Raw genomic sequence first — 23500 nt, forward strand, 5'->3', positions numbered from 1 at the left:
ATGGAAAACATTATTCTTTCCTGTCTTTGTTCTATGTGGCAGCTTTGCCTTCCCATCTGGTCCCGGTTTTCCAGTTCGGAGATCCAGTTTTGCATCCCATCGTCACCCTGGCATCGCCATCAGATCAGCTACTGTGGCTTTTTTGGCACTGGGTGTTAATTAATATTTGTCACGGGGTCAAAGTTGAATACTGGCAGTGGTTCTTCTCATTGGTGTGGTGTTGAAGGCACTGCATGAGGCTCAATTAGACCTCAAAACTAGGACCACATCTGCAGGTCCTCACGTCCACCCACACGCCCATCCCGATGCCTTTACACTCATGACTCACGCGGAGGGTACGGGGAGGCGAGGGTGGTCTCGGTGCCAGCGTGAGGCTGTTTCCGTGCCCATTGATTTCCAAAGTGTCTCCAGAGCTTAGACCATTCTACTTAAAGGTACAGTGTGTACATTTTAGCGGCATCTAGTGGTGAGGTTGCGAATTGTAACCAATAGAAGTTACGGTGGCCGACAGGATAAGATGTCGTCGTCTGAGACAGCAGAGAGTAGCCAGTTAAGCAATGAGGTTTATTTGCAAAAAATAAAGAAATTTATGTATACCTAATTATTCAGTAAAATTGTGTAATTGCGAATATTATTGTTACTTGTTCATCATTGTGTCAGTGTTTTATTCGCAGACTTTAGCTAGCTTCTTTGCATGAAGAACAACATAGTGACGAAATGCGCTCGGTAGTAGTTTGTCCGTCTAGGGCCACCGTAGAAACATGGTAGTGCAAAATGGCTATTTCAGTGTGTAAGGGGACCCGTGGTGTATGTAGATAGACATGGCTCATTCTAAGGTTTTAAAACATAACGGGTCATTATGTAAGGTCTTTATACACCACTGAAAACATAGTTATTAAATATAGTCTTAAATATTACACAATGCACCTTTAAACCGTCTAAGGAAAAGGGAGGAAAACAATCGAGTTTAATAGACCCGCATCCTGAGGGAGAAGAAATGTGGCTACGAGGAACTGTGAGGACTGTGTGTGAATTTACTGTGTTAGTCCTTTCGTTCTGTGCTCTGGCGTTTCTTGGAAATGTTTTTTTTTTTGGTTCTGAAAAGGTCTGCTGCAGTCGAACTCCCTGAAAAAAATAACAATGTGCACTGCTTTTCCGTGATATAAAAGAAAAGGCACGTTAATTGCATGATGTTTTCTTTCACTGCCCCCATTTTATACATTATTAATGTTTTTTTTTAGGCAACAGGGAAAGTGTTTGCAAATAATGTCTGTCTTTTCTGTGGTTGAGCTGCTATTCAACAAGTGTGCCGTTTGGGAAACACACTGAACTTGTTCACTTCGGCTCTTGGGAGCTGTCCACATGTAGTGGTGCTGAATTCATAGAATCCTTCCCAGTCTCTCTCTCCCTCTCTCTCTCTCTCTCATTTTATTTCTTTATTATTACTTTGTTTATTTATTATGGATGCATTTTGGGAGAATTATCTGTCCTCTGCAATGGAAGATGGGGGTAAATATTACAGAGGAACTTCATCATCTTTAGCACAGAATCATTAGTGGAGGCTTTGCTTTAGATTGTTAATCAGCAATGAATAATAACGTAGAGGGGGATGAGGCGAGGTGTAACACAAATGCAGTCAGTTTAACCAATTAGAAATTAGCTACAGGGAAGAAAAAACAATCATATATGACCGCCACCCTCCTGAGGTTACAGCAATATATCATATATAAAGTAGTACCTTTGTATAAAGGATTACATGACAATAGCCAGTTTAAAAGTAAGTAAAATTACATTTTATGTATATAATTTCATTTTGATTTGATTAATGGTTGTTAAATGACAAAACTGGTCTAATCAGGTTCTCTTCTTTAATTGACAGTTTAAGATTAGCTGTAGACTTCTGTACTTTAGCATTATATTTACTTTACTGTTTACTTATAGCAGACAGATATGGGAACATTATATCCACGTTTGAGACAGAGCAACAACAACAAAAACAACAACCTTTGATTGTTCTAACTCAGTTTCTGATTGGATGAGATGATGTGTGCACACTAGAGTTATAAATTTGACTATTTGTCAAAGAAAAGATTTCCTGTACCTTAACCCTTGTGTTCTGTTCGATTTCTGTGTACACCCCTTATGGACCGGGTCAAATTGACCCTAATTGGACTCAATACAATTCCTCAAAAATCACACTATGAAAAACAACAAAGATTTAGATACAAACTGTAAACTTTTAATATCAACATTTGTCAAACATTACAAAAACATTATATCTGAAAATATGATTTATGAAAATGTTTTTAAAACAGTTTTGTTTTGACAAAATTGGAAAATAAACAGTATACTGATTTTTTTTGCATATATTTTATTTTTTTACTTTTTATTTTATTTTATTTTTTACATTTTATGCTTTGAACATCGTAACTGAACAAAAAAAATTGCTGTATAATGAAAATTTTTCATTTTCCTAAGTTAACTTTACCTAGTTTCCTAAGACCTATTTTCATAGTTTCATTATTCACTCACTGGGGAGTGAGAAACCAAACATAACAAAAACATACATCAAATAAATGTTTTTTATTTATTTTTGGCTCTGTGAAGCTGCCTTTGAAAATCCTACATAAAAGTTTTGGTTAAAAACTAGGTATTTTAGATATTTTGAATATTGAAATGAGAGCTTATTTTACTATCTGTGTCTGACAAAGATTTTCATCTGTAATTTGCAAATAATTCTGAACACTGTAATTTTAACTTTTTCAAGTGTGTTTGGTTAGGGTTAGAGCACTTTTAGATGCACTTGCACGTTAGAACTGGAGTTGAAGTGCCCTGACATACAGAAAATAAATGTTTTTATTTTGTGTCTGTACAGTTGCTTTTGAATGGCTGTCTATGAGGGTCAAATTGACCCGCGAACATCACGAACGTAACAGTAATTTTGTTTGTATATGTCAAAACACATCAGCATGTTGAAACTTTGCATGCATGTTCATCATGATAAATGAGAAAAAGTCACAAAATATCAAGAAAAAAAAACAAAGGTTAACCAGTATTTCCAACAACTTGAAAATCGAAACGGGTCAAATTGACCCGCAACATAACACAAACCGATGAACTTTTGTTTAAAAACAATGAAAAATGTCCTAAAAGTAAAAAAAGAAAAGAAAAAAAGGAACAACTCTATAACAAATGTTACTGCTTATAAGTAAGTAGCACTTCCTAGAACTGTTTATAACTTTCTGGAATTTTCTAGAACTGTTTTCCAAACCTTGATATATATAAGAGAGAGGAACAGAGAGAGAGAGAGAGAGCTTTATGAGCAAACAACTCGATACTTTTTGATATTTGTTTCAGTAGAAAATTCAATTTATTCTGTCATAATTTTGTGACTTCTATGAAAATTTCCACTATTCGCTCCTTTCTTCCTTTGATTTCTACTCCAAGAAACTGGTACTATCCAATCATTTGCATTTGGAGTGGCATTCTGCACTTTTCTTCAAGTTAAGATTCTCTTAAAGGTACACTTCCTGACTGCTGAAATCTCACTCGATTATTTGTCCAGATAGCCTTGTTCTTTTGTGAGGGAGTATCACTTATCTTGTGCCACATTATATATTGCTACTGAAACAAATATCAAAAGTATAGCATAGCAATATCAAATTGAGTTGTTTGCTCATAAACCTCCCTCTCTCCCTCTCTCCCTCTCTCTTTTTGAGTGTACCAAGATTGTGAATTAGGCCTTTTTCATTGTTTTCAAGCAAAAGTTCATCGTTTTATGATACAAGACATCTTTTATTTGAAAAATAGTCAACAAATTATAACCATAGCGCACACACACACACACACACACACACACACCAGCTAAATCCAGTGTTAATGTGCCAAGTTGCTATAGCAACCTTATAGCAACTATAGGCTACTACTCGAAATAATTTATTTATATCATTTATTTATTTATTTATTTATTTTAAAATGACAGATGTAATGATTTATTGAACGTTAGTGTTGTTGTTGTTTTTAGCTATTGCTGCTATTTTATAAAACATTATGCTAATAGAAATGTATATTAAATTAAGTCTTTATTAACCCCAGGCCAGCTGTGACCAAGAACTCTCCTTACACATGGTAAAATCAGTAATAACACAAACTCCCGTGTCTTATTGCTTCAATGTATCGAATACATTTTGGCACAATATAATTGTGATTCGCCTTTCATTGACGTGCAGACGCCTGTGCTGAGTGTAGCCCACCGGAGAGCATCAGTGCGCATGCGCGTGTTGAACAGATAGTAGGGTAGGGCTGGAGCGCGCGCTGGCTGGATGCTCTTCACGAGCGCACATGTAGAGCACTTGATGTGCAGAGGAGATCTTTCCCTCTCTCTGCTGATGAACGCCAGCTGACCACCAGATTCTCCAGCACAGTTTAAAGCGACTTCCCCCCGACTTTAACAACCCCGTTCAAGTTTCTTGAGTTGTAGGGGGGCTCTTCATTAATACCCTGGCCTTGTTAACTCCTGCGTGGTCCGAGCGGGACCGTGACAGCCTCCGCGGGGCCAGGCTGCGCGAGCCGTGGAACTGCCCCGAGCCGCGCGCGCTCATGGAGGGAGACATCATGGACAAACTGGAGGACATGGCTTCGGTCTACGAGTTCGACCCGTTAACGGGGAACATCCCCGCCACCAAAGTGGAGATCACAGTTTCGTGCAGGTAAGAAACCCGGAGTCCGGTGCGAGTGACAGCGCGCGCAGCTGGAGGGACAAAACGCGCGTGCAGCACCACAAACGCCTCTGCTAGAATAAAACATCTTTCAGAATATATCAACGACGTTTATAGTGAGGGAAGTTATCCAAAACTATCATTCTGCTGTTGGGAATGCCACTGAATAGATGTTGCACGTGATAATAGAGCATGAAGAAAGAATCAGGTGTTTATAACACTGAAAGAAAGCGTTAAGTTTAATCGACTAGGGATTTTTTTTTTTACATTCTAGGCCTATTTGTACGGTCAATTTTTGTGAATTAGGAAGTTTTGTTTATGGGTGGGGTGGGGACAGTTACCTCTAAGTATCAATAATAGCCTACATAATAATGCCTCTTGTTTAAAGTGTTACAACAGTTGAATAATTATGCAGAGAGCTGATATACGAATATTGTGCATTCTACATTCTCATTGATTTTTCTTAACTCTCACAAACACGATTATTATATGGATTTATGCAACAGTTCACGAGTTATTTAGTCGGAATACGTGTGACAGCACATGTGTCGAGATGTAAGATCTGTGATGAATGCATGATGTGCTCTGTTTGCTCTGCTCTCGTGTTCATTATATATTCTCTGCTCGATCACAGGCTCTATATGTTGAACAGCAGCGGTATAGTTGCACTCATTGATCGATTGGCTGACTGTGTAAACACTCTCTCATCATGAATGCAGAGAGAAGCCTAGGGTTACATCTGTATTCTGCTTTACCTGTCTCTGATGCAACATATAGGGTGAATTCAGGGTGATTGGAACCATTTTTGATATTGGGATGACTTGGGAAAGTGTCCCAATCAACCTGAATTCACCCCTGTTTTTTGTTTTGGGTAGTAATTGCATAAGCGTATCTGGATTTGTATTTTACCTATCCCTATTATTTTATCTATCCCTTAAAAGAGCTGCCTGAGCTGGAGGTTGACATAAATTTGGTGGACCTTCATGAGGTTTTGAAAGAGGAGCAGACAGACATGATCCCAGCAGCTTCTTAGAAAGATAGATAGAGCTTTCTCGTTCCTCATTTTCAATATAGAAATAACTTTCAAGAAGACACATGGAAAATATCACTGTGCAATGCAGTCCTTCCCTTATATCCACGCAGACCTTTTTTTGGATGACTTACTGTGTCATAATTGGGATTATTTCATAAATTTGTGATTAAGATTCTCATAATTGCTTCATGCAATAAAAGATTATCTTAATGTTTTACAATTTTTGACACAACCTTCTTAATGTGATTTTAACTGTAGTAAAATGTCCTCCCAATCTACTGATTTGCAAGTCTCATATATAATGTTGTTGATTTACCCTGATCTCAACATGCAATATTAGAGAAAACTGATCAGCTGTGTTACGGTGACTGATTCAAACACCAGGAATTTCCCAGTTATTGATTCACACGTACATGAATATTCATATTGGTGTGCTGGAAGTGGCTGTCTTTTGTTCACTGGTTGAATATAAGCTTATTATTATAAGACATTATTTAAAAATGAAATCTGTATTGCATTGCACAAATGTGATGATACAATGAGGCGGATTCCTAAGAGATGATTAATTGCATTTAAATGAAAATGAATCACTGTGGAATGGATACGTGCAATTATTTTTGTGCCAGGATGATTTGTCTTGATTTGAAGTGACTTGCAGATAAAGGAAGAGAAAGAAGTCCATGGTGATTTATGGCTGCCTGCACCTGTGGACCATTTCTCTTTTCCCTGCATGTATTGCTAACATGTGATAAATAGTGGGTGATATTGATTTCTATGACCCTTTGAGGGTTAACTGTGAGTGGAAATAACAATGAATAATAAGTGTGAAATCCATACGTGTCATTTTCTTTTCTTTAAAAGCCTGGAGTGACGATGAATGCCACAAAAATAACACAATATCCACTGCCAACATTATGATTAGATATGTATATGCACACATGTAATATAATTTGTATTTATTTTGCGCTAATGACCAGCTGACTGCACATAATCCATTCTTTAAAAAGTAATCATTAATTAGCGATCTGGATTGTGGATTGTGGTAATGGGGTGAGCATGACCTCGGGCACTAGAGCAGGATGTGGGGATCGACGCACATAAACGTGATTCCATCGGATCCATGAAACAGGAGCTTCAATTCCCCTTGGCAGTCCAGTCACATATATAGAGCCTGACCGAGAGCTGTTTTCATAGAGTGACAAACAGAAGGATCAGCAGATGAAATCTATAATGGATTTCAACAAGTTTGCATTCAAAGGTCCGGCCAAATAGACTCCATTACATCTGAATGGTCGTGTGACGGTTATGCCATTTGTAAGGAAAATGGAAACTCTGTGTGGGAGTTTACATCACACGGCGCTCTTTCAATTTAAGCTCTTTTATTATCAATGAGATGTGTTCTTTCAGTGCACATGTCATCATGATGACTTTGGACATAATATGTTTTCAGGAACTCCTTCCCAAGCAATTCCCGTGCAAACAGGAGACTCTTATCAGAATGCCAACCATTTTTATTCATGCAACATTCGAGAATCCATTTGGTTTCTTGAATAGTGATCTAAACCACTTGCTGTTTATATAACACATCCAAATCTCTAATTGGTGCCTGTTTAACACTTTGTGCTCATTATACAATCCAGATAATTGTGTGATAAGAGTGCTTGCTTATGAAGACTGTTTTTATACCTACTGTAACTAGACATGTCCTGATTTTAATCGCGAGCATTCAATTATTCAACATCTTTTCCAAAAAAAAAAAGCTTGAAAGGGATGTGGCGCATAGATCAAACTTGTGTTGATTTGTATTGCTTTTGGGAGACGAGAGGAATGCTGTGATGTTTTTCGGGTGCACTCCGGGGTGTAGCTCCCTTGCATTGTTCCTTTATGATTTTGTAAATACTTTATCTGTAAAGCGCAAGATTCACTAGCATATAAGACTCTCTGGCCACCAGAGATCGTACCAGGTTTACTACCCATGCCGTTCAAGAGATAAACGGCAATACGGGTTCGATATGCAAAGAATTCCCTCTGCTTTCATATTCTCTGAGCTTTGTGGGGAGGCGTGATGTTTGTTGATTGATCGCTTCCAGCAGCCAATCACAATACAGATAAGCGTCAGTGTGAAATGTCAGTGTGTACCTGGGGACAGATCTCTCAAAACCATTCCCCTCCCGTCTGCTCTTCAAACCACACGGATATGGTGATTCACTCGCCTTCTCTGGATTCTGGGGGAAAATAAAAATTACGGCCTGTCTTTTGCATGTAATTACTGTGATTTTAGAGCAATTACCGGTTCCCTCGTTAAAATCCCTGTCACAATGATAAGGCATCAGAAACCTGTCAGAGAAAAACCCTCGTGACGCATTTTTCTCTTGCTCGGGGCGGGCGAGATAAGGCTGGGATTACTGTAGCCGGATAAGGCGGAAGGAAGATTACACCACAAGACTTTTCAAGTGCTATCGACAATGGAAACGGCAAAACCCTGTTTTATTTATCAGATCTGATAGCAGAGATATGCTGTCATCTAAAGCAACACATAACTGCTTCATTGGCCTTTGCTTGAAGTCCATAAAGCTGAATGTATACTTCCCTCGTCTTTTCTTCATCAGTACTTGTGCGTGGATAACAGCGCATTTACAAGTGATTTGAGCACTTGAAAAGAAGTAATAGACTGGGAGTGAGATGGAGCTGAACACGGAGAATGAGCCTTAACACAATAGGACGACATATTTTAGGGTTGAAAAGGATCCTCAAGACAAGAGCCCCAACTTACCCTTCACAGTGGGTTACTTACTACCTAAAGCTCCATACGAGTAATGTCACCAGAATGCTGTAAATGTGACAGAGATTGCCATTTGGTACTGTGAGTGAGTGAGACCAGTGGGATGCTAATTAACTTACTAATTAAAGCAATAGGCACGTAGTTTTCCAGTAGCAAAGCAATTTTATTGATTAAGTAGTGTGGTAGCATTGTGAAACCCTAATTGTTCAGTATTCTCTATTGGCTATTTAGAATCATAACAAGCAATGTCCAATTTGAGAATGAATGACTCTTTTGAATCAGTTCTTTTCAGTGGATCAGGTGTAACCCCTCCACCCGGGTCCCACTCGACCCGCTCCGAGCGGGCCTCGAACCCGGGTCTCCGGCATGAGAGTCAGGCGCTCTAACAAGGAGGCTAAAGACTGCAGCCTCTAGCGCTAGAGCGCCTATTGAGATCAGAGGAGTGAGGTTTTCTCGCACAGCAACTACTAGCTGGCCTCCGTTACACTCACCCCCCTAAACCTCACTCCCATCCGGGTCACGGCACCAATGTAACCCCTCCACCCGGGTCCCACTCGACCCGCTCCGAGCGGGCCTCGAACCCGGGTCTCCGGCATGAGAGTCAGGCGCTCTAACAAGGAGGCTAAAGACTGCAGCCTCTAGCATCTGTCGCTAGAGCGCCTATTGAGATCAGAGGAGTGAGGTTTACTCGCACAGCAACTACTAGCTGGCCTCCGTTACACAGGCAAACCAGTCTGAATCACTGAAGTCGCTGGAAATTAGTTTGAGTTTATATCAGTTGGAATGACTCACTCACTTGACTTGACTAAATCAGATGATGCAGTTGACTTATACTGAGGCATAAGGAGCAATATAATATAAAATAATATAATATAATATAATATAATATAATATAATATAATATATGTTTTACCTGGTTTGGGTATAATTCAAATATAATAAATATATTATATTTTATCATTTATCTACGGAGCTTTCTGAGTTTCTCAAGGGGATGCAAAACATTTGCGAGAGAACGCAAAAGCATTGAGTTATTATTTTTCCTCCCATCTCATTTTTTTTTTTACCACCACCATGTCCCTTTAGGGGCTCCATATATATCAATATAATTAAAAATATGATTACAAAATATCTTCAGAAGTGTTTTGGAATTGTTTTGTGTTACAAACAATATGATGTGATGTGATATATGATATATGATATGTGATATATGAAATTTGATATGATATGATATAATATGATATATAATGATATAATTTGATGTATGATATATGATATGTGATGTGTGATGATATATGATATGATATTGCCTATTTTGGGTACTTTTAACAAACAGGGATGTGAATAAATTACCTTACTAATTTGTAACATGAAAATATGATGCAGCTTTAATGTAGCAAGCTGCAAAATACTTGGTAGTGTAACTAGTTTTTTCTCTCTAAACAGTAGCTTTCAATTAGCGGAGCTATTTCTAGAGTACATTGTAGCTTAGCTAGCTAGATTTTTTTTTTTGATCAGCTTGCCCAACACTGCTAATGAGGTGATTTAGCTTCATGCTAAATATTTCTAGCACGCTTATTCCCCCTGGAGAAACCCAGGTCAAGCCCTTTGTGCCAATGGTAATAATTTATGGATCGCCCCTTGTGGAGTTTGAACCTTACGATTATAATCCAGAGCTTGTAAGCACTACACCAGCCATCGAGCACTGATCTCCATTCTCACATCTCACAGGACCTCACATTATGTCATAGTTTCTGAAAGCTTCTGCCAATTGGTTCAAGGTCCCCTAAGAGTTTCATGAACTCTGGCTTTATTTTCTCCCACTTCAAACTGTGTCTATCCAGGCTGTTACGCTGGGCAGAGGACAATGGCGCTCCACGGGCAGGTGGCATCGCTCGCGCTCCACTGCTCCAATGTGTAGCCCTTAATATCTCCTTCGATTCGCTCTGGCCTAAATACTGAACCGAGTGGGCGGCTTTCAAACTTTTAAGCCTCTCTGCAGAATCTGTGAGGGGCCGTTAGGAAAAAAAAGACTCTCTTTATTACAAAAAAGAGAGAGTTGGGAGCACAGTGGATGTCTTTGAGGTGAGCAGTGTTGAAAGCCTGCCCACATTCTGCAGTCACTCTAATGACAAAAACAGATTCAGAAGACAATCCGCCATGAAGATGCAGTCCACTGAAGCACTGAGGAAGCAAACCAGAACAAAGTCAAGCCAACCGAGCAGAAGACATTTCTTGAAGCAGAGTTTTGGTCATCGCCGCCGATAAGGATCAGCGGGTGATTGGTGTTCGAGCCGGAGGCGGTGACAACCCTGGAAACCCAGCGGAGAACTGGTCCAGCCTGAGATGTTATGATCACAAGCTACATTGATTTTTCTGATCCTCAGAGGTCTGACCCTTGTTCCCTGTATTCTTACATGGACAGACACATGGCAATTGTCGTCTCGCACAAATAGCTGTTCAGTATGGCTGACTGGCGCTTTTCATGGGCTTTTCTGATGGACGTGGGAGAGGTGCCGTAAATAACTTCATCCAATTGTTCATTTTCCCGGTCATGGTTGCCATGCCGGCAGAGAGCCTGTGTTTTCTTCAGTTTGATTTGAAGCAAAGAGCCTCTCTGTTGTGAATTATTTTTAGTGAGTGTGTTCATGAGCCACTCGACTCTACTGATTTTCTCATTTAAGTCATTTTAAAAAGCATTCTCTATGAATCCATGTCAAGTCAGCTGGTAAATTATACTGAAAGATTCATGCTGTACTGGTGTGATTCTATGAGACGTAAGTGCCTTAGTAAATAAATACTGATGTTAATAAGATCAAGTTGTATCTGTACAAAGTCTTGATTCTAAGTAACTATTGTAGCATAGTCTTCTTTTTTCTCAGAGAAGTACATTGTAGTGTAATCTGATTCCTGAATGAGTGACGATTTCTTTCAGTGAATCAGAATGTGACCTGTTAGATATTGTTTTTTTAGTACATACAATACCCGAACTGTTTGTCTACCAACATTCTTTAAAATTAGGGATGACAATTTCCATAAATTTCCATAATCGATCGTAGTTAAAGTCCCCCTCTAGTCAGCATGTGAGTCTGATCCTGCTCCATTGGGCTTAGATTATGGGGCGTGTTTAGACCTAACGTTACAACTAATCAGAGCAACGGAGTAAGTGACGTATGTTGAATCCCGTAGGAAGGACGGCAGAAACATCTTTCCGATCGGCAAATGCCTTGATCGCGGTTCTCTGTTCCTTTTTTAAAATGAATGCGCTGTACATCTTCTATAACAGACGCGATGGCTGAATCTACACATCTCAATTCTCCAGCGGCAGCCATTCTTTGTTGTAAACAAGTTCAACCCAAGCGCTCTTTGGTGACGTGGATGATTACGTTACGGTTGATCATCTGTCCTTCATCGTATAAAGCCCGCCCTGACCATTTGATTGGTCCGAACAGCTTTGGTTCGAGCATAGTTGCTCCACAACGGATCAAGTCCAGACCGAACTTCCCGACCTCTAATGTTGTGGGCGGGGCTAAGGTCGGCTGGCATCCAGGCTATCATCTTTGATCACCAAAATTACAAATTTAAACGTTTTTTTTTCTCCTTAAATAAAAAAGGAATCATGCCTTAAAATAGCTTGAATGTAACTCTACACCCTTGCCTCATTTAGTATATGCGGTTTTATGAACATGCAAATGAGCCCCGCCTCCACTCACTCACTCAGCTGACAGATCCACTCATTGACGATCACACGTTGATCTGATTGGTTACAAGGTAATTTGTGACGTCAGAAACGCCAACGATTTCAGACCGTGTTTTTGCAACATGACATCATGACTTTGCGTAAACGTACACGCCACTTTCAAGTCAAGTGGCGTGTTATCTATACGCATTTTGAGCTATCCGCGTGTATGTCCACGCCGAAACGAACCGTCATCTTTTGCGTGTATGTCTACGCCGTTAAATGTCCGAGTGATTCCGCGTGTATGTCTACGCCGTTAAATGTCCGAGCGAAACGAAGCAAAATGTAGATCTACATCTGGGGTGCGATATTTTTTTTCCTAGGATGGTAGAGGAAGACTCATAAATGGTATTAACCCCAGTGACGGGTAGGTTTAGGGACGGGGTTGGGGTAGGTCATATATTTATATATACAGTAATGTAACGTTAAGTCAACGGCGTTGATAAACACGCTGAAAAGCGATTATGCGTGTTGATAGCACGCCAAAAATGGGAATACGAATTGGCATGTGATACATACGCCATTTCATGAGATCAGTCGTGTTTTTGATTCACAGCAGTTTTAAGGAGAAAATACTCTTTTATAAATGTACACATGGTTTGTCTTAAAGCACATTAAAAACACCACAGAAATATAAACAACTTAAAAGCTTGATTTTCACCACAGGGGGACTTTAAAATTAACGTTCAATTAATCGATTAATCGTTAACCTTAACCTCTAAATATAAAGTATGTGTACCAGCACAACAAAGGTGTCGTTTTAAAGCTTAGAAGCTTGGCTTTACAGTGAATATAAGGAATATGACCATCACTTAACAAGTGCTTTTAAATTTGCTGACATATTAAAGACATATCTAGATCATGACGCAGTGTTCAAAGTTCAACCAATGGAAACTGGATCTCAGGTATAGTGGGTAGGGACGATGTGTAGAGACCAGTCGGACACAGCTGGAGTGCGCTTGGATTGGTTTGATCGCTCAGATTGAAAGGATTTAGTATGCGCCACAGAATAGCAGAGCTGGGAGATCATCACTCATCAACCAGGATCTTATTAATGGTTTATTCTATGTACTTTTATTGTGGCGTTTACACAAGTAGTGCTTATGTTCAGTAAAATCACTTGTTTGGAGGGTTTTGTGGACCCTTGGTTAATAATGTTTCGAAATAAACGGCTAGCCTACCTAATCCATTATCTGGCTTGAAGACATTAATACACATTAATTAATTAATTAATTAATTAAGACATTCATTTATTCCTTGTGTGTCTGCTGTGGGTATTTTATGCATGAGCCGCACGCTCCTCAAAACTACACACTAATGCTGACCTTGCTTAATCGATGAGTTTGATCAGTTAAAGAATGTATGCAGAAAGTCATGCAGATTTGGTGTCTAGATTTGAGTGAACTTTTTAAAGTGGAGATTGCTGTTGTGTGAAGAAGTTATGAATTTTTATGCAACAATATAATTATCTATAATGGTATCATCAATTTCAGATTCCTCCACTACAGAACCCAGGATTGTGATTGGTGTTAGCCTTTTCTTCCTGTGTTGTGTAAGTACTGTTGGTGGCTCTTGGCCAGAATAAACAGACTTTATGGTTTTAATGACTTGTGAACTTCCCAGCATAGTCTGTGCTAATCGTTCTCAATCACTAATGGCTCCTTAGTGCTCGAACACGAGGTCCTCCTTCACACATCTTTCTATTTCTCTGCTATCCAATTGGCTTCCTCTGCTCCATCTGCCTTTGACTCATGTGCAGAATCTCTTTCTTTCTCTATCAAAAAAAAAGAAAAAGAAAAAAAGGATCTGCCTCCTGTTCTTTGTGGCTAAATTGCCTAGACGTGACTGGCAGTGCGGACCCTTTCTGGAGCTGATAACTGCTCCGGGCCGAGCGTGAAGACTGCGAAACTGAAAGGAATGCCGATTGCGGTGGCAGAATTGGATGTGTGTGGGACAATGGGACACCCCTGTGCTTCCATCTGTCTCGACACACACACACACACACATACACACACACACACGCACCTGACCGAGAGCTAGTGGAGCATAAAGGGAGCTGCTTTTATATGCAGACTTTCTCAAGACTACCATAAAGACAGTTCCGGTCTGGAATACAGGAAAGATAGTCTCATAATGAGTCTGAAGTTATAATTAAATTACTGGTGGATGAAAGGAGTCTGACACCATTGGGTTTCAAACCAGTGATGAGGTTCAGCTCATTTAAACTGACCGAAAGTATTTCAGCTCAAAAGAAATCTGGCTAATTGAAAGGAAAGTTCACTCAAAAATGATCTCCAAACCTTTCTTTCTTTCTTTCTTTCTTTCTTTCTTTCTTTCTTTCTTTCTTTCTTTCTTTCTTTCTTTCTTTCTTTCTTTCTTTCTTTCTTTCTTTCTTTCTTTCTTTCTTTCTTTCTTTCTTTCTTTCTTTCTTTCTTTCTGAATTTCTTTCTTTCCTTCTGAATTTCTTTCTTTCTGAACTTCTTTCTTTCTGAATTTCTTTCTGAATTTCTGAATTTCTTTCTGAATTTCTATTTCCTTTCTTTCTGAATTTCTTTCTTTCTGAATTTCTTTCTTTCTGAATTTCTTTCTGAATTTCTTTCTGAATTTCTTTCTGAATTTCTTTCTTTCTGAATTTCTTTCTGAATTTCTTTCTGAATTTCTATTTCCTTTCTTTCTGAATTTCTTTCTTTCTTTCTGAATTTCTATTTTCTTTCTTTCTTTCTGAATTTCTTTCTTTCTGAATTTCTTTCTTTCTTTCTTTCTTTCTTTCTGAATTTCTTTCTTTCTGAATTTCTTTCTTTCTGAATTTCTTTCTTTCTGAATTTCTTTCTTTCTGAATTTCTTTCTTTCTGAATTTCTTTCTGAATTTCTTTCTGAATTTTTTTCTTTCTTTCTTTCTGAATTTTTTTCTTTCTGAATTTCTTTCTTTCTGAATTTCTTTCTTTCTTAATTTCTTTCTTTCTGAATTTCTTTCTTTCTTTCTTTCTTTCTTTCTTTCTTTCTTTCTTTCTTTCTTTCTTTCTTTCTTTCTTTCTTTCTGAATTTCTGAATTTCTGAATTTCTTTCTTTCCTTCTGAATTTCTTTCTTTCTGAACTTCTTTCTTTCTGAATTTCTTTCTTTCTTTCTTTCTTTCTTTCTTTCTTTCTTTCTTTCTTTCTTTCTTTCTTTCTTTCTGAATTTCTTTCTTTCTGAATTTCTTTTTTGAATTTCTTTCTGAATTTTTTTCTTTCTTTCTTTCTGAATTTCTTTCTTTCTGAATTTTTTTCTTTCTGAATTTCTTTCTTTCTGAATTTCTTTCTTTCTTAATTTCTTTCTTTCTGAATTTCTTTCTTTCTTTCTTTCTTTCTGAATTTCAATTTCTTTCTTTCTTTCTTTCTTTCTTTCTTTCTTTCTTTCTTTCTTTCTTTCTTTCTGAATTTCTTTCTTTCTTTCTTTCTTTCTTTCTTTCTTTCTTTCTTTCTTTCTTTCTTTCTTTCTGAATTTCTTTCTTTCTGAATTTCTTTCTTTCTGAATTTCTTTCTTTCTGAATTTCTTTCTGAATTTCTTTCTGAATTTCTGAATTTCTTTCTTTCTGAATTTCTTTCTGAATTTCTTTCTGAATTTTTGAATTTCTTTCTGAATTTCTTTCTTTCTGAATTTCTTTCTGAATTTCTTTCTGAATTTCTTTTTCTTTCTTTCTTTCTTTCTTTCTTTCTTTCTTTCTTTCTTTCTTTCTTTCTTTCTTTCTTTCTTTCTTTCTTTCTTTCTTTCTTTCTTTCTTTCTTTCTTTCTTTCTTTCTTTCTTTCTGAATTTCTTTCTGAATTTCTTTCTTTCTTTCTTTCTGAATTTCTGAATTTCTTTCTGAATTAATTATATCAGTTAATTATATAACACTTTTTATAGAATTTTTCTTTTTAATACATTATATTAATAAATTACAGATTCCTTAGGGCTGTCAATTTAAGTTAATGTTTAATATGAATTAACTAACAATATTAATGTATTGTTTAAGTATTAGATTCATTAAGTAAAAATATACATTATATCAATGGATCAAATTTAATTAAATAAAAAATAATAGTGACTAAAGAAAATAGTAATTTGCCCTTCCATAAATTCTGTATTAAAGGAATTTTTCTCCACTATCAGAGCCCGTCAAGAACCTCTTAAAGGTTATGGAAATAAAACAATAGACTTCTAAAGCCACTTTATATTCAATGACTAACAATTTTACTCATCTAAATAATGCAATACTCCATTCAAAAATATCTGAATATTTGAAGAAGGGCAATTCTAATGCCTCTTTTATCCTATAATGAAACACGAGGCACTAAATGCCACACAGTGTCCTTGTTGCTCATTTAGTGACATTTATATTAATCCAATTAAAATGACTCCGAGACTAATCCAGATGTTACATACTAATTGAACCAAGGGCTGAGGTGATATCGAAGCACACATGGAATGCCTCATTAGAGTTGAGAGTGTTCGAATAATTGATTTTTTTTGTGGTCGAGGCTCTGGTTGTGTCTCAGCCAATCTGCTTGTTGAAACGTGTCATTTCGGTTGGCAGCAGTGGTAGTTATTATTTTGGGCAACATATGTTCCCTGTCGCCGTGTTTTCCCTAGCTTGATGATGAATTAGCTCCATTAGGTTTTGCTTTATTAGAACGAATGCACATGGCAAGGCAGAGCATGCTGGGTACAGCTGTTAAACACCAGCGCTGTTAGGAACATGCTAAAACCTTTTCTATTATTTTTGGATTGATTTAAATTTGCTCGGATTTGCACGGTGGCCATTTGGGATGCTTTCGAATTTTAATGGTTGTACTTTTGCGTTTTTGCACCTCCAGTCAGAGTTTCTATTCTGTACATTGCATTTGAATTCAAGATTAGATTTGTGACACTACATCTAGTTTTCTCTTAGAGTTCAAAGCAATGCCATATAGAAGAACCATTTTTTTTTAGTATGAAGAACAATATAGAACCTTTTGTGCTATGGAAAGGCTCCATGGATGTTAAATGTTCTTGAACCATAGTTGCCCAAAAGAACATTATATTTGAAAAGTGTTGGCAGCCTGAAGTCTTGGCTTCTCGGGTGAGATTTCAAACAAGGCTTCAACTGCACTGCTGGAGTTCTCAAGCCTCAAGTGCTGCTTCTTTATTCTGAGTTTTATTCACAGTACTTAGACATTTATTAGTCACTTTCTTACCAAATCCTGAGAAATATTGCACACAGTATGTAGGAGTAACCCTTGTGCTTCTCAATAGAAAAAAAAGCACGCATTCAGGGATGTAGGAGTCTAGAGACGCATTTATGAAAGGTACGTTTGGGAAAACTTGATGAACATTAGCTCCACTTATAATAAGGTATGAATGTGCGATATATAGTTCATATTTCTCTTAACAATCTCCATTAATGATTTAAAGTAATGTTCTTGCTTTAAAACAGATGAAGTTCAATCAACAGCATCCTGTTATTAACACTGATAATGATTTGGACTCGTACATGCATCTTGAAGTTGGTAAAAGCAGAAATGTGAAGCTTGTATGTTTATTAATGCACTTGCATAAATTATTTATATATTTTGCATATACTGAAGGCTTCTTTTGAATAATTGAGATTAAAGCACAGAAATGTACTATTTGTAGTCAAATGGATTGTAAAAATATCATGTGATGTTACAATGTAAAACATTTTCCTTAAATCTTGCATGCATGCTAGTTTAGACATCTGAATAATTTTCTTAAAAGTAAAACTCTTTTTTTTTTACTGTACAAATATCATGAACGTTTAAATCATAAAAGTTTTTAGGTAATCACACTACCACACCCTAAACTTAACTTGATTTTGTCGTGTTTAATACAGTATTGTCAAACTACTTAATTTCTGGCTTTTTCATTATGAATGAATTTCATTTTCGTGGGAAAAAAATAATAATAGCATGATCATCATATAAGAGGCATATTTGCATCTTTGTACAGTACGTATAAATTGCATAATTATACAAATTGTATACAAATATTTTTTAATAAATGAATAGATTCTTTATTTTTTTTTTATTTTTTTTATTTGATTGGGACAGTGCATTTTAATGAACATAACATGGAGTACATGCATGTAAAAATGCCGGATTTTAGCCAAAGGCTAATTTCCATCCGTAGTCCCCCAAATTCAATGGACATCATGTCATTTATCCCTGAACTTCTGGTTATGTGTTACTAGCATAATGCTCGCAGGCATCATTCAAAGGTTACCGTGGTTACAAGCTTCACTTGGTCATGACATGAGTTGAAAAATTTCATGGACGAGTTTGGTAACTGATTATTACTTATGTATTTCAACTCATGTCTTCACATATAATGTCCAATAAATGTGGTCATATTTTCTAAATGTTGTCTTTAGAAACATTTACTCCTGGTTTCACAGACAAGGCTTAAAGTCCCCCTGTGGTGAAAATCAAGCTTTTAATGTTGTTTATATGTCAATGCGGACTTTTTAATATGCTTTAAGACAAACCATGTGTAAATTCATAAGTCGACAGCATTGCTGAGTATTTTCTGCTTAAAACTGCAGTGAACCAAAGACAGTCTCAAAAACACGGTTTGAAATCGCTGGTGTTTCTGACGTCACAAACGACCTTGTAACCAATCAGATCAACGTGTGATCGTCAACCAGTGGATCTCTGAGCTGAGTGAGTGAGTGGAGGCGGGGCTCATTTGCATATTCATAGAACTGCGTATACTAAATGAGGCAAGGGGGTAGAGTTACATTCAAGCTATTTTAAGCCATGAAGAATTACTTATTTAAAGGAAAAAACGTTTTAAAATATGTAATTTTGTTTTTAAGGGATGCAATTACTGATTCTAAGCTAGTTCCAGACTAAAATGCATGTTTGAGCTGTTTTAACTGAAAGCATCTTGCACTGATATATCTTAAAATATGTCAGTGCCATCTCAAGGTTCACATCAGTAATGCATTTTTCTAACGTTTATAAAAGCTACTTAAATGTTCTAATTGAACTAAGGCCTAATCCTGGCTCAATCTAAGCCCTGTTTGTGAAACCGGGCCTTAGACTGCCATATAGCGTGGGTTCAAATTGTCGTGTGTTGTAACTGACAGCATTACACAGATGCTGTGATTGGAGCTTGAGTATATTGAACCCAGAACATTGCATTAGTGAGTAAGCACGTCTGCTCTCAAGTGCATGTGACTCTTTAGCAAGTTTTTTTTAAAGTAGGTTAAAGCCGGTGGGAAAAAAAATATCATCAAAACCAAATATCGCATTTTGCTTTAGAGAACGACTGTGTGGGCTTGCCTTTGGCTGTAAAATCGAGGATAGATCTGATCTGTTTGCTCAGGATTACGCTGGCAGTCTCTTCCAGTGAACGTGATTCAGCAGTGTCATGGTCAGAACAAAAATCTCCTACAATCCTGCAAAGCGCAGCGGCTCCACGGTGTAGTTCACACTCTGTAAAGATTGTTCAGATAAAAGCATTTGAGTAGAGCAGTTTCAGTTTTTCACTTATATAAGATAAAATTTCAATTCACAAGAATGTGTTATTAATGAGACTGTGGGCTGAAGACATGTGACAGAGTGAGTAAGTGAGAAAGAGGGAGGCAGAAAGACAGAGGCAGCAAAAATGGGGAAATAGGGGGTTGTAGAGCCGTGATAAGAGTAGCTGGGACCCTTAAAGAAAAGCTTGGAGGAAAAGACATGACAAGCGTTCTACAGAGAGCTGGAGCTCACTTTGAAGACACTGTGCAGGAAAGCACTTGGCAGGTGTTGTAGAGATGCTTTGGTGCACTTCTCCTGTTCCGCGACCCATGCCTCCTTCTCTAAGCATTCAGAGCTGCAGTGCTGAGACGACCCATGAGAAACCACCAGCTCTGCATCAGTGGCATAGTTGACAAGAACCAGACTCAAGAACCAGAACCAGACTCTTTCCAAAGTGACTCACATCAATGTACTTTCTCTTTTTTCAGTTGAACACAAAAGCTGATATTTCAAAGCAATGTTTCTCTTCAGTGGGTCGCGGAGTGTGCAGTCAAAGAGGTGTTTAGGCTATAATAAATGTTGTGAAATACTTGCATAATAGTATTAACTCTACTTTAGTGCTGGAAGGATATTACACAGCACCAAGATCTTCTCATCTGAGCTGCCTCTGCGGTCTGTCGCCACTCGTAAATGACTAAATATTTGAGATGACGACTCAAATCAAGTCATCTTTATTTATTTATCACTTTTTACAATACAGATTGTTTCAAAGCAGCTTCACAGAGATAAGAGGAAAACAATGCAACAAGGTTTGTTTCTTGAAGAAAATAGCGTCACAGTCCAGCTTTAGTAAGTTCAGTGATGTTTCATATTGTCGTAAAAAGTTATTAATTTGGTTCATTTATCTATACAACCACTCTTGAGAAAACCGTGATGTCATCGTCCAGCTCAGTTCAGTTCTTATACAAGCGTGCCGCACAAGCCCTCAAAAGTGAAGCCAAAACGTCTCGATCGCCCCCCAGTGAGCGGGCCTAGTATAGGTCATAAACCCCGCCTCCCCGTGTTATTCAACAGGACGTGAGACCAACTAAACAATTAAATTACACTTCACATATCCTTTTTCCAAAGATAGTTTCTGTCATTTACTGTAGTTTCTATCACGCTGATGTAATTTCAAGTGTTTGTTTTTAAAATAAGTTTGTTTTTAGTTAGTTATTTGATGCTATAAAAACGGTGCTGTGACATCATGATTGACAGCTGTGATTGACAGGTTCTCTGTTTGAAGTAGTCACTGAAGCACCAACGGACTTTTTTTCATAATGTTGAGTATGTGGTTAGTAGTTGTATTTACCTTATTTTAACGAGGTACTGCAATCAGCAGACATCATTGTAGAGGAAAGGAGCAGACAGAGGCCACTTAAGAAAAGTGCAGGGGCGTGTGCTTGCGATTGATTCCGTGAGAGTTAGGGGGCGGGGCCTTGATTTCGCGGCTTCACTTCCTGCTCACGACTGCGCATGACTGGTCCCGAAAACCCAAGTGCGTAGACTCAAGTCCCAAGATGTCAGCGTCATATCGGGACACTGGCGGCTTCAGTTCTCTCCGATGGAAAAGAGCGAAGGGGCGTCGTCCATCTTTTTTTACAGTCTATGTTCTCATATAATGGTGTCAATGCAGGCAGGTCAATAATATTGATGAATATTAAATGTCCCCAACTAAGCAAGCCAAAAGCCAAAGGAGACGGTGATAAGGAACCCAAACTCCATCAGGAGACGGAATGGAGAAAAAAACCTTGGGAGAACCCAGGCTCAGTCGGGGGGACAGTTCTCCTCGGGCCAACGAACGAACAGTGTATGATTATGATTCAAGCTGCATTATAGGTCAGAAGTCAGATTGGATCAGAACATTCAGAATATTATCCAGTTCCATCGGGTTGAACATCGGAGTCATCAGGCCGGTATGGAGACGGGTTTGTTGAGGATCAGTGCCGATGGCTGTCGTGCCGATGAGGCCTTCGATGGGAGTCTAGTTGACACAATCTCTGCTGACACCTCAGGGATGCGTTGTGGTCGTGTCTAGGCGCAGGTCCTCCATCTGATCTGGACACGGCCCGGATCCGGCTGACTACATCATGCGTTGTGGTCGTGTCTAGGCGCAGGTCCTCCATCTGATCTGGACACGGCCCGGATCCGGCTGACTACATCATGCGTTGTGGTCGTGTCTAGGCGCAGGTCCTCCATCTGATCTGGACACGGCCCGGATCCGGCTGACTACATCATGCGTTGTGGTCTTGTCTAGGCGCAGGTCCTCCATCTGATCTGGACACGGCCCGGATCCGGCTGACTACATCATGCGTTGTGGTCGTGTCTAGGCGCAGGTCCTCCATCTGATCTGGACACGGCCCGGATCCGGCTGACTACATCATGCGTTGTGGTCATGTCTAGGCGCAGGTCCTCCATCTGATCTGGACACGGCCCGGATCCGGCTGACTACATCATGCGTTGTGGTCATGTCTAGGCGCAGGTCCTCCATCTGATCTGGACACGGCCCGGATCCGGCTGACTACATCATGCGTTGTGGTCGTGTCTAGTAGTGTTGTTTTTGGCGGCCTGTTTTAATTTTAGTTTTAGTCTAGTCTTTGTGTCAAGCTGTCATTTTAGTTTTTATTAGTTTTAGTCACATTCATACTCTTTTTAGTCTAGTCTACTTTTAGTCGACGAAAACTGATGACATTTTAGTCTAGTTTTAGTCGACGAAAGACATAGTCTAGTTTTAGTCAATGAAAATTGTATTTTAGTCTCTTTTTAGTATTCTATTTAACCAAGGCAATATAGTAGCCTATAAGTACCTATAGTATAGACGAAACCAAAATTTTCTTTTAGCCAAACCCATTTCAAACAATCTTATCTTCTGTTATCTTATTATATTATTGTTACCTTATAGACTCAAGAATACCTTGATTCCAGACACGGAAAATGCTCTGATTTGAATTTACAACATATTTATTTTACCAACCAAACATGTTAGAAGTAGCCTACACACATGATGAAATTAAAGTTTTTCCTAATGTCATTTCTTCTTTTTCTCCCAAAGACGAATCCCTTTCTCTGTGTCAGACTTAACTTTGTTTGTTGTCGTTTATGCTAATGCCTGTTTCACACATACTCCGAATTTTTTTTCCCGCACCCATGTAGAGCCATATGGTTAGAGCGCTCACACGCACGCGGATGCGGTCCGTCAATGCGCTCCAGGAGCGTGCGTGCATAACAGAACAGAGATCTACAGTACCTCAACAACGCGACATAATGGATGTAGGCTAAAAATATTGATTTGAAATAAAAAATAGAGATTAAATGTTGTGATTGTGGGTACAGCCGTAGATCAGTTGCGCACTGCAAACGGAGCACATGTGAAAGCAAAATAGCTCGTGCTGCTCCTGCATACACACCGCAACACGCACCGCATATGCACTACACACGGAGTATGTGTGAAACAGCCATAACTCACGCAGCTGGATCTTCTAAATAATGCCGCGGTGAGGCTCGAGCATAGGCTTGAGGATGTGAAGTCGCCTGCGTCTGCGCAGTGCGATCTGATGCAGCCCCTGAAGTGACACAGGAAACAGAAATGCTGCATAATAATAATGCAAGTAAACGAGACGAAATAACGTTAAATAACATTTCGTCTCGTCTCATTTTGGTCAACGAAAATTAAGAGACATTTTAGCATACTTTTTATTTTGTAAACCAC

At 38.5% G+C, this 23500-nt stretch overlaps 1 protein-coding gene across 2 annotated transcripts in view; it reads left to right on the plus strand.

Annotated features, from left to right (window-relative positions):
• Window positions 1-4315: 4315 nt before the first annotated feature.
• Window positions 4316-23500, plus strand: part of cpne5b (copine Vb) — a 196329-nt gene continuing 177144 nt past the window's right edge. Inside the window, exon 1 of one of the 2 annotated variants that reach the window (XM_056252427.1) lies at window positions 4316-4709. In XM_056252427.1, coding sequence (XP_056108402.1) covers window positions 4600-4709 — 110 coding nt within the window. In that variant the 5' untranslated portion in view covers window positions 4316-4599. The remainder of the gene's footprint in view (window positions 4710-23500) is intronic. The other variant, XM_056252428.1, reaches the window with a different exon arrangement.

Source organism: Rhinichthys klamathensis, unplaced genomic scaffold (genome assembly GCF_029890125.1).
Source record: "Rhinichthys klamathensis goyatoka isolate OS25496 unplaced genomic scaffold, OSU_Roscu_1.1 h1tg000095l_1, whole genome shotgun sequence".
Lineage (NCBI taxonomy): Eukaryota > Metazoa > Chordata > Actinopteri > Cypriniformes > Leuciscidae > Rhinichthys > Rhinichthys klamathensis.